The 12848-nt window shown below is 43.0% G+C and overlaps 1 protein-coding gene across 14 annotated transcripts in view; it reads right to left on the reverse strand.

Annotated features, from left to right (window-relative positions):
• Positions 1 to 4146: 4146 nt before the first annotated feature.
• Positions 4147 to 12848, reverse strand: part of PTPRM (protein tyrosine phosphatase receptor type M) — a 1209695-nt gene continuing 1200993 nt past the window's right edge. For all 14 annotated transcript variants that reach the window (XM_063923506.1, XM_063923503.1, XM_063923501.1 and 11 more), the window contains one exon: positions 4147 to 4860. In XM_063923506.1, the coding sequence (XP_063779576.1) occupies positions 4807 to 4860 (54 nt within the window). In that variant the 3' untranslated portion in view covers positions 4147 to 4806. The remainder of the gene's footprint in view (positions 4861 to 12848) is intronic.

Consider the following 12848-nt stretch of genomic DNA (forward strand, 5'->3'; position numbering starts at 1 on the left):
TATAGTGGCTAAGCAAAGCATTCAGTAGTTTCTTGAGTGCACCTATATTCTATCGAACTACTGAATGCTTGGATCAGCTAATATATATATGTAATCCTTCTTATTTTTTTTTTTCATGTGCAGAGTTTCTTAAATAAACCACCAACACCCACCTTCTAAGCCATTGACAAAACAGGCAATATAATATATCTGCTGTAATATAGGGGGCAACTATCAGATGCCAATCAGGTGCCAGTGCTGTACACTCTATTTAATCAGATTCCCTATATTATTTACTTTGCAATTAGGAGCCAATATACAGTGCTAGACATGCCCGATAGGCAGTGCTAGACATGCCCCAATGGGCAGTGTTAGTCACGCCCAATAGGCGGTGCTAGACATGCCACTCCAATAGTGCACCCCCTAATAAAATGTGCTGTGCACGCCTATGGGCAGGTGCATGTACTAACTGATGATGATGATGAATAGTAGTAAACCAAGTGCTCACGCAGAAATGAATATAGATTATCATATGGGTGAATATACACTTTTTTCATGCACACTTCTTTTCATCAATGCACTCTTAGTTTACTTCCAACTCTACATCCCACCCATGGGGGTTTATTTATAAAATGTCAGGTTGTAAAACCCAGTGCTTCTGATTGTATTTATACCTGATATTTAAACGGGCAATGCTTTTACTATTTGTGTCATGGCCCTTTTAAATATCAGACATAAACAAGATCAGAAGCGCCAATATAATTTTGCACCATGCATCTGTTGATGTTCCCACCTCTTTGTATACCTGGTTCAGAACAAGTGTACTTTGAAAGTAAAGATTAGTGTTGTGGATGAAGCCCCCACAGTAGTGTCCTCCATAATGCATTCACAAGGTTTCTAGTACCTATGTCCAATCATATACTCTGTTATGCACATTCTCCCTCTAAACTGTAAATACACAGTCTATAAATTCCCTAGTTTTCTTGTGAACTGTGAATACATGAATGTGTTCTACAAAATTAGTTAAATCTGTATTTTATGTCAAATAAGCCAGGAAAAAATATATTTCAATGGTTGATTTGCACACACTGAACATATACAAATACATACATAATACAACACTATTACAGTTAGGATTATATCAAGTATTATCAAAATTATACATTATTTTTCTGCTGATTCATTCTTTAACTGGACCTTTTGTTAAAAATCTTGTTAGTTGTGGGTTTGGACCTTTCAAAATTGAGAGCTTCTGACCTGAATTTGGAGAGATTCTCGGATACTGTGCCACCCACAAACTCTGACTGTGATCCAGGCTCCTTATTTCTAGCTTGCTGTCAAACTACTCTGTCTGCTCCTCAGCTGAAAAAATAGTCGGCTTATACCTACCTTGTGGTGTACTGAACCTCTGACTTTGTTTCCTGATTACGCTTTTCCTCATACCCATCTGCTGGTACTTGCCTTCCTGTGTACAGTACCTCTAAGCTTCCTCCTGGATTATGCTTTTCCTCATCCCTAACTGCTATTACTTGCCTTCTGGTGTACAAAACCTCTAAGCTTCCTATTGGCTGCAACCAGTGGTGGGCAGCAGTACCACCTCCCAGCATACAAGGCCTGGAGATCAACAAAACCCCTGCCCCGTGGAACCTAAGATTTACTTGTAAGGTGCCTGGAATGGCATCGTGACCATGCATACTAGTATGCCATTAGAGAGCTGGCTGGAGCATCCTTAGCAGAGCCAGATCAAGGCTCAACAAGGCCCTAGGCAATTTACTAGTTTGGGCCCCCAATCCATATTATAAGTGGCTCTTGGCTCAAGCTCCTTGATGTAGCTGCCCTCTGCATATGTAATGGTGCTGCAGAGAACAAGAGTGAGCGTGTTATATTATATGCAGTGGTGACGGCTTTACCAAATTTACATTATTTTCAGGTCATAGTGCTAACAGTTCTATCAGGGGTGGAAGGAGGGTATTTGCATACACTGGTGCCATAGAAAGGGGGGGGGGGGGAGGGTGTACAGTCTGGTCTACACAGGGCACTAAACTGACAAGGTACAACACAGTGGTCAGGTGCAAAATAATCACACAAAAATACTACTACAGCATTTGACTTTTAAGTCTAGTTATCCTTACATTAGCCCATATAGGTCATTTGGAGGAGGCACTATTAGTACACAGTTTTGTTTCTAGCAAAGGCATAGCCTTCCTCCACCTACACTTACCATCCTTCCTCCAGCACTTTCACCAGCCGACTCTCTGCTGCCTCCCTTGCTGCTTATTCTCAAACGTATTATATGATGTCACTGACAGCGGCCGGTCACACACAGAGGGCAGAGGAGGGAGCAGCTGATCAGTCATTTTACCATTCCTTAACCAAAGGGGCAACTGTGTGTGCACCGCCCATAAAGCTCTCAGAGTCTCAGGCATCGGTGGCCTGGAGGTGAGAACCTAGGAGACTTTATTTACCCACTGAGTCACCCCTCTCTTGATCCAGCTCTGGGCAGAGAAAGGGTGGATGGTAAGAGAAATCAATGATCCTTACTTGTATGGTAGGGAGCAGCAAGCTTGAAGCAGAGTGTGTCTGGGTTGCATTGCTAGTAATCCAGCTCTGATCCAGGTACTCACCTTCTTCCTGGTCCTGGCAGCACCACCCCCTCATCATGAAGTTACCGGTTCAGGGGTGGGCCAGCAGAGGGTAGGTTATAAGCCAGCTACAGCCTAACCTTGGCTGCCATTGTCTGTTAGCTGTGTACCAATCCTGGACTGTCTGACTATACACTTCTTGCTTTTGATTATCCTAGACAGGAGAGCAGCATACCCTTATTACCTAATACAGTGGTTGGTCACCTATTGTTACCATGGGGCAGATGTATTAAGCCTGGAGAAGTGATAAAGCAGTGATAAGTGAAAGGTGATAACGCACTAGCCAATCATTACGGGTTTGAAAATTGACAGGAGCTGATTGGCTGGTGCATTATTACCAGTGGCGTCACAAGGCAGGTGCGGGGGGTGCGGCCTGCACCCGGGTGTGACGCCTGGAGGAGGGTGACACCAAATGTCAGCTCCTCCGCACTGACAGGAACCAGGTGCTGCAGTGAGAGTCTCCTACAGCACCCGGCTCCTGTCACAGAAGAGGAGCCGACAGCGGATGGAGACTGGCTCTGGGGGAAGCTCAGCATCTCCGGAGATGCTAGGCATGCCCCCAGAGTGACGATTCCGGGATCCCGCGAAGCCACGCCCCCTTAGTACAAGACCACGCCTCTTTTTTGCCGCGATCGCGTCAGGAGATCAGGGGAGCGCACCGGGTGTCACCACACCCGGTGACGCCTCTGATTATTACCTTCCACTTATCACTGCTTTATCACTTCTCCAGGCTTAATACATCTGCCCCCTGTAGGTTCAGCTGCACATACGTGTATATATGTATATGTCTCTGCAACTGGAATCCAACATTAGAAAAATAGAGTAAGGCTACATGGTTATCTGTGACAACTGGTGCTTAGTGTGTTTTTTTCCCTGGTGTACATGACAGACAACATAATAACTTTTAGCTACAATACAGTTTCGCTGGCTTGTGGAATTCAGACCAGCATAAAGATGTCATTATTACACAGAAAGCAGCTGTGAACAAAGGTTTTTAATTTAGCTGAAGATACATACAAGTCAACAAATGTTTGTAAAGGCAAACATCTAGGATTAACACCTTAACTGCTAGAGAAACATGCATAAAAGCTTTAAGTTCCAATTGAAGTAACAAAGTTTAAATAAATTCTCCACCTAACCATCCCAAAACCCTTTCTAGAGATACCTTATTTTGCAACTACTGTCCCCATACTTACATAACTTAACACCTGCTGTCCAGTGCTGACTATACAACTTACTACACCCTTCCCATATCCCTGAGTGGACTTCTGGGTATTGGCTTTCCTCTGCTTCCCTAGAAGAGGAGGAGAGCTTGTGCAATAGGGAAGACTGCACTCTGATACTTGGGGCAACTAATTTTAAAATAAGCTATGTGGCCTGAGTAAAAATACTAATTATAGGTGGGGAACATTTTTTAAAAAAAAATTCATTCATTTATCCTCACAATGAATGTTAGTTATTTTCATTTTTTTTATTATTAAATAATCTGAATTCGTACAAAATATTTACAATTCAACACATGTGAAAGCTTTGGATAGATTTTTTATTTATCATTTTTTAGGTTTTTTTGCAAATTAAGTCTTTAGTGTTTTCTTTTTTTTTCTTTTTTTCAAATGATACAAATAAAGTAATTATAATTCAACAAAGGATGACCTGTTAAAATGCAGTTCAAAAACAGGTAAATACATTTATCATGTTTTCCTCTGAACACATTGGAGTACAAATGTAACAAAAAATTGTATGTCGTCATAACGCTTAACTGCATTTTCCACAGAACTGGAGAAAATAAAATAAAAATTTCAACACTATCATAATAAAGACAATAACAAAAGTCAGTCAAAGAAAAGAACACGGATCCTTCATAACAATGTAATTGTGCTCGTTCATTTGCCAAAATCTGCTGCTTCTATTAGGCAACTTGGTAGCTGTGGATAACTGATCCAAAAACTTCAAGATGATCTGTGTCAAGAAAGCAGCGAGACAGTGGGGAAAGGCAGTGCAGGCAGCTTCCAATCACTTTTCACCAGCTCCTTAAAGAGCCGAATATAAGAAAGCAAAATAAGCAGAACACTGAAGTCTTCATTGTATATACACATATATATCAAAGAACAATTTGCATTGCTCGTAGAGATGGAGGTGAAAAGTTTTTTTATTTCCTTTGATTTTCTCTGTCTCATTAGTGCAGTCATCCAGAATTTAAATATTCCAAAGCCACTTCGTAGCAAAATTTGTATTGATCCTGAGAAGAGAATACAAATACCCTGATTAGAACAATGAATACATATAGGTAGCAGACCAGCTGGATTATGTCGCAGTAGGAATGATTTTCACTCCCCTTAAGTGACTGTAGGACAAATAGTGTTCACAGAGACAGGAAATTCTTGCATATAGCTTATAGTGCATTTTGAAGTGTTACTATAAGTAAAAATGTTAGTCCGGGATATCATATATAGAATATATGATGTATTGGTGTGAATATTATATAACAAACTGTGCTGCATACAGTGTATGAGGATATCTAGTAATACTTTGCAATATCACTTGGCATCTTAAATACATTAAGGCGTATTCATCCATAACAAAAATTACTCTTTTTAAAAAAAAAAATAGCTTCAAGCTACAGTACCATAAGGCGATATCACCTGCTAGGGCAGGACACCGCTCATAACTTCCCAGCTTTTTCAAATTAGGACACATGACTTTAAAAATGTGACACATCTGTGTTAAATATTATGTTTTTTACAGTGGCAAGCTTGATAAAAATAAAACCAAGACATATGACAGCAGAGCCAGATTAGCTTCAAATTTCAATCTAATAAACAAAAAGTTAATGTAGCCTGTCTTACTGTGCTGATGGCAAGTGAAGGCTGCGACGAATGAAGCGCACACAGAAAAGGGGGAGAGCACGTCCCTTTCTCTCCTCTGCAGGGTACAACCCTCCTCCACCCGCGCCGCGTGTCCGGGATCCCGCCTCCTTCCCTGCAGCCTGCGCTCCAACCAGTCATGGAGCCGCAGGCTGCAGCTTCACTTATCATTGGACAGCTGAGCCTTCGTTCGGCTTGGCTGCCCTGTACAACTCTGCAGCGCTGGCGGCTGTTTGATAGCTGTCAGAGGTAAGCGCAGCGCCGCAGATCGGTAATAGAGATCCGATCTGCGGTGGGTGGCCCTCTCACAGCGTGGTGCCCAGGGGTACTTACCCCCAGAGCACCCCCCTTAATCCGGCTCTGGATGACAGCTATTTTATGGGAATTGTAACCAAAACATTGCTTGATGGAAGCAAATGTATGTGTAGTGCCAAAAGTGTGCAATAAAATAGTACCTACACCAGTAGGTCCCAAACTGTGTGCCTAGGCACCCTGGGGTTACATGAGGCTCTTGCAGGGGTACCTTGGTCTAGGACCAAAGGAAATCATATATGGTCACAGTGATAGGCAAAACAAAAGTACATCACCACATAACTGACCCTAAGGATGACAGGTGGGCACAATTAACTTCATTTAATTTTTTTTTATTTTTTTTATGAATTTATTAAGAACTTTTATACTTTTATGCCTTGAAAAAAATAGCTAATACTCTAAGGCAGCATGATTCAACAAAGTTTGGGAACCACTGACCTACACCATTTTTTTATTAATATGGCATCAGATAACATAAATCTATTATTGTCCCTGTCATCTAATTAAAAAATATTGCCTGCATAATAAAAGGATATTTTTATAATGAATTACTATAATTCTGCTAATAAGTTCATAAACATTTTAAAACTTTTTTTGTACTCCTTTTTAGACTTGAGCAATGTCTTTGTCCTCTCAAGCCCCCTGCAAACTAGTACATAGCACTAGCGGCTTCCACTTTCTGCTTCATAACCAATGATTGAGTACAAAGGCACTGATAATTTTCAGTACAGGTAAAGCAGGAATCTATTAATTCTACCCCTATACGTCAATAGATACCAACATTTACATACATACTCTGCAGAACAATCTAACTTAAAGTGGAAGTAAATTCGACAAATATTTTGATGTGTTACAGAGAAGAATAAACTACAATATTCCGAATATCCCTAAATGCCTGATTAGTTCTAGTTTATTAATGTTTATCAGTCATGCCAAGCCATAACAGCCCCCCCCCCCCACCCCCATTCCTCTCAACCTTCTGCAACTGTGTTGATTTAGACCCCAATGTTATGTGGAAACAGCCGCTGCAGAATAACATTGCCCTCTTCTCAGAGATGTGTCTACTCTGTCTGAAAAGCTAACTCATAAGTATTCCGTGGTATGCAAGTAAATGACTTAAATCAACTGGTCTTTTGGCAGGCTTTTCACTTTCATCTGTAAAATTCTGAGCTGAGAACTTCCACCACCAAAGAAATTAATTTGCTCTTTGTTTTAAGCAATAACTGACAGAGATAACTATGGCATACTTCCAATAGCAAGAGCTTAGACAGTGAGCCTGATGTTTATATGAAATCCCATTACTAATTCCATATGTATGCTTCTTACATATAAAGTGTAATAATAGTCTTTAGTCCCAAAAAATGTCTCGGTCAGAGTCCACCTTAAAGACAGATCTTGCAATTTTGCACATTGCACAGGCTGAGTGGGTGTACCTGGGTAAATGCCGTTCATGTACAGGCAGTGTTCTGGGGGCGTGTTGTGTGTGTGTTGAAGGAATTGCAAGCCATTGAAAGTTGAGCATATACAGAGCACAATCTGATTTCAGATGGATCTCTTGCACCAAAGTTAGGACTGGAGCAGGTGCTATAAAGCACAACCCTTCTTTAATTAGGATTTTAGTGTCATATCACTGTATCCAACAGCTCACAAGCAATCCCTGATACATATACTTGGGTGACAGCATTTTGCAGAAGGTGGGGCCTCAGAGTATAGCTATCTACACTGGCATGAAAAAGTTTTTGCCCCCTTCTGATTTCTTCCATTTTTGCATATTTGTCACATTTAATTGTTTCAGATCTTCAAGCAGAAATGAGTAAACACAAAATACAGTTTTTGAATGATCGTTTCATTTATTAAAAGAAAAACGTCATTCAACACCAACTGACCCTGTGTGAAATAGTAATTGCCCCCTTATTTACTCATTTAACCAATTAACTAATTTGAATTGATAATTGGGTTGAGTTAGACTAGACTCAATCAGGTGTGATCACTGCCAGCCCTGTTGAATCTAAACATCACTTACATAGAACCTTCCAGCGGGATCAGTACTAAATGCCGCCGGCCGGAATCCCGACGGTCGAAATACCGACGCCGGAATCCCGACCACACAATCCCGACAGGGGTGGCGAGCGGAACGCAGCCCCTTGCGGGCTCGCTTCGCTCGCCGCGCTGCGGGCACGGTGCCTCACTACGCTCGGCACACTATTATATTCTCCCTCTATGGGTGTCGTGGACACCCACGGAGGGAGAATATGTCTGGATTGTGGCGGTCGGGATTCCGGCATCGGTATTTCCGGCGGCATCTTGACCGCATCCCCTTCCAGCAATGTGAAGTTGGCTACAAGGTCTCACCAAGCAGCACAATATGCCAGAATCAAAAAAATATTCCAGAAGAGACGATAATTAAATTTTATAAAATATATCAGCCTGGAAAGGGGTTCAAAGACATTTTGAGGGCTCTGGAACCAAAGTGAGAGCTATTTATCTACAAATGGAGAAAACTTGAAACAATAAAGAATCTTTCCAGGAGTGGGTGGCCCACCAAATTCTCTCCAAAAGCGCATTGACGACTCATCCCGGAAGTCACAGAAAAACCCAGATATACAGTACACCTAAGGAACTTAAGGCCTTGCTTGCCTCAGTTAATGTCAGCATTCATGATTCCACCGTAAGAAAGAGACTGGACAAAAATGGTATCTATGGGATAGTTACAAGGCAAAAACCACTGCTAACCAAGAGGAACACAAAAGCTAGGCTCACATGTGCCAAACAACAAACTGATAAACCGAATGCCTATTGGGCTAATGTTCTGTGGTCTGCTGAGTCAAAACCTTAACTTTTTGAAATACATGGGTCCAGTTACATCTGGCATAAAGCTACAAAAACAGGGTGGCACTTGATATGCTGGCATCGGGATCCTGCCAGTCAGCATACTGGCGCCGGAATCCCGACAGCCTGCATACCGACAACTATTTTCCTTCCTTGGGTGTCCACGACACCCGTGGAGGGAGAATAAACAGCCGTGACCGCAGCGCGGCGAGCACAGTGATTCTGCAAGGGGCTCTTTTGCGCTCGCTCCACTGCCGGCATACCGGCGGTCGGGATCCCAGCGCCGGTATGCTGGGCGCCGGGATTCCAAGCGCCGGCATACCGTAGTAGACCCATAAAAACATTCCCCAATATAAACATCTCACTGTACCCAGTGCTGTCGCTATATGGCTTTGCATCTCTCCTCCAGGGTGTCAGAGTGTATTACATGCAGTATTACTGCCAAAGACTGTTTGCTTCCCCACGTGGAGCTGCTGCGACATGGGTGTCGCAATCAACTGACCGCTGCTCAATCTCTGACCTGATTCCTTGCATATGACTCCTGTGACCTATAACCAGCCAGGGCGCCCTATATAAGTTTCTATGGCTAAAAGTTACTATAGCTTCTATGGACTGCATCGACTGCAGCCTATAGAAGCCAGTTAGGGCTGATTAGGCATGACGTGGCTTCCTACAGGAAGCATGATTCCTGCTAATTGCAGCCCAGTCTGGCAGTCCTCTGGGGCTGCCTGTAATGTCTGTGACTGACAGGTAGAACTTCCAATAGGAAGTCACTGCCAGTAATAAGGAAGCCAGTGCAGTCATAGACTTAGCTGGCTCACTGAGGAGGAAGATTTTACTGGGGGGGCTTGAGCCCATAAGTAAAATCCGCCACTGGTTATATCATACAGTATGTAAGAATGAACAATATACCTCAGGCTTCTTTTGCTGGGAAAAAAAAAAATCCAAATATTTCCGTGTAACAAGCAAGATTACTTTGTAACTTTCCAGTCACTTTTTTTCCTGTGTAGCCTAACGGTTTCCACATCCAATCACAGTTAACATATAAAGTGATATATTTTCAGTGACTTTAATGCAATATATAACGCCCTGTAACTTTACTTTTGCATCTGAATTTATTCTCCATACTAAATGAAAAATACTTGATTCCCTCATGGGAAAAAGTAATATAAAAATGCAATCTGTCCGTGTTGTACCGCAGTTTACTCTAACAGAGGCTACTGCACAGGGGACAAGGATCAAAACCAGAATATTAGTTTTGTCTGATACAGGCAACATTTTTAATACAGTTTTAACATTATTTTAGTCACGTATTTTTTATTTTTTTTGTCAGTCAAACTTGCCCCTGGAAACACATAGGAGAAAAAAACTACTACTTCTACCATTGCTAGTACCACAGTAGCATTCGTCCAACACTTACAGTATACAGTGTCTTGAAAAATTATTTAAACCCCTTAAAAATCAACAGATTTGCCTGAATTAAAAACTACAATTACACATATTTTTATACCCGTTAACGGTAAAAATACCGCTAGTCGAGATCCCAGCAGTCACACTGCCAACGCTGGAATCCCGACTACCGGTGAAATGCCGTAGCCGTAATACCGGTGCCACAGGCTATTCTCCCTCTGTGGGTGTCCACAACACCCATAGAGACAGAATATAACCTGTGGCAAGCGCAGCGAGCCACCGTGCACGCAGTCACGGGGCTTTCAAGCACACGGCCCTCTGCCGGCATACTGGTAGATGGGATGCTGCTGTCGGTATAATGACGGCCGGCATCCCGGCCACCGGTAATCCATACTGAACCCCTGTAGGCTTTTTAAAGTAAATTTTCAAATTCATAATTTATTACTTGTCTGCAGCTTTTTAGTTATTTTTTCATTTTTTTTAATAAATAGCGAAAAATACTTCTTGCAAAAGTAATCAACAGCTGAAGACTAGTACTTGGTAGAACCACCTTTTGCTGCTATACACTTAAATTCAGGTGGAATAAACTTCTGCCTGCTTTGCACACTGTTTGAGAGTTTTGCCGATTCTATCATGTAGATTTGCTCAAGGGTGGTCATTCCGAGTTGTTCGCTCGCTGCTATTTTTAGCAGAATTGCTAATAGGCTAAAATCCGGCAGTTCTGCGCATGCGTATGCACAGCAGGGCGCACGCACTAAGCAATTTTACACAAAACTATGCTATTTTACTCACGGGCGAACAAAGCTTTTCAATCGCTTTGCTGATCGTAGTGTGATTGACAGGAAGTGGGTGCTTCTGGGCGGAAACTGGCTGTTTTCAGGGAGTGTGCTAAAAAATGCAGGCGTGCCAGGTAAAAACGCAGGAGTGGCTGGAGAAACGGGGGAGTGGCTGGCCGGACGCAGGGCGTGTTTGTGACGTCAAACCAGGAACTAAACGGACTGAGGTGATCGCAATCTAGGAGTAGGTCTGGAGCTACTCAGAAACTGCAAGGAAATACTTATAGCAGAATTGCTAATCTTTCGTTAGCAATTCTGCTATGCTAAGATACACTCCCAGAGGGCGGCGGCTTTGTTTGCATTTCTGCTAAAAGTAGCTAGCGAGCGAACAACTCAGAATGAGGGCCAAGGTTTGTAACGTTGGTTGAATAACACTTGAGGACTACAAATTTCAAATAGTGCCACCATTTCTCAATTGGATTGAGATCTGACTTTGTTAAACAATGCCAGTGTTGCTTTGGCCTTGTGCTTGGGATCCTTGTCCTGCTTAAAAGGTAAACTTTCTCCCAAGGTTTAGGTTGTTTTTTTTTTTTTTTAAGAGACTGGAGCAAGTTGTCTTTCAGTATTCTCCTTATGTTTTACACTATCCATCAGTCCATCAATTTCAACAAGGTGCCCAGACCATTCTGTGGAAAGGATACCTTCAACATGATGCTGCTACCCCCTTTTATCACTGATGGAATGGTGTTTACTGATTATTGGGCAGTTTTATGTTTTCGCTAGTGTTTTTAATTGATGTGTTTTGATGTTGTTTTTAATTAGTAATGTCTTCTTTCGAGCCACCCTCCCATATTGGGGCAGTATGGATGGTGTAATGATTAGCATTACTGCCTCACAGCACTGAGGTCATGGGTTCGATTCCCACCATGGCCCTAACTGTGTGGGGTTTGTATATTCTCCCCGTACTTGCGTGGGTTTCCTCTGGGTACTCCGGTTTCCTCCAACAATCCAAAAATATACTGGTAGGTTTACCCTAGCGTGAATGTGTGTATGTGTACAAGTGATAGGGAATATAGATTGTAAGCTCCACTGGGGCATTGACCATACTCACCTACTTTGCTGCCCCTTCCTCCAGGAGGGGGAGTCTGGGGGGCGTGTCTGACAGGGAAGTGGAGAGTATGGGGGCGTGGTATCAGTCGCGGCATTGTGGCTCTGCCCCCCGATGTGCAGTGCCAAGAAAAGAGGCGCTGTATAGCGGGGGCGGAGCTACGATGATGCGAATCGCATCCTCGGACCGCCCACTTGTTTTCTGCTGAGGAGGGTCGTGGAGGGGCTGCAGGGAAAGCGGGAGAGCCTCCTGGCCATTCCGGGATGGTAGGCAAGTATGGTAGGGACTGATGTGAATGGCCAAATATTCTCTGTACAGCGCTGCGGAATATGTGTGCGCTATATAAATAACTGGTAATAAATAGATAAGATTGGCCTGCTGTATGCAGAGCTCTTTATATGGTTGACTGGTGCACCCTTATTCCAGTCTCAGTCACCCGACCAGGGGCACCGAGAAGGTTATCACATGATCAGTCTATTGAGGTTATAAAAAACATCCGACCTAGGTCTGGGACTCCAGGTCGACACACCTTAGGTCGACGCCAATTGGTCGACACACCTTAGGTCGACATGGACAAAGGGTCGACATGGAAAAAGGTCGACATGGGTTTTTTATGTTTTTTTTTTTGTCGTTTTCTTCGTAGAGTGACCGGGAACCCCAATTAGTACACCGTGTCCCCTTGCATGGCTCGCAAGCTTCGCTCGGCACAGATTACCGTTCCAATCGTAGTCCACGTGGATCATTAAGTAGGAAAAGGTTCCAAGAAAGAAAAGAATTGTGAAAAACGCATGTCGACCTTTTTCCATGTCGACCTTGTTAAGGTCGACCCTTTGTCCATGTCGACCTACGGCGTGTCGACCAATTGGTGCCGACCTAGGGTGTGTCGACATTTTTGTTGTCGACCTGGAGTCCGGATACCTCCTACCTG

Source organism: Pseudophryne corroboree, chromosome 5 (genome assembly GCF_028390025.1).
Source record: "Pseudophryne corroboree isolate aPseCor3 chromosome 5, aPseCor3.hap2, whole genome shotgun sequence".
Lineage (NCBI taxonomy): Eukaryota > Metazoa > Chordata > Amphibia > Anura > Myobatrachidae > Pseudophryne > Pseudophryne corroboree.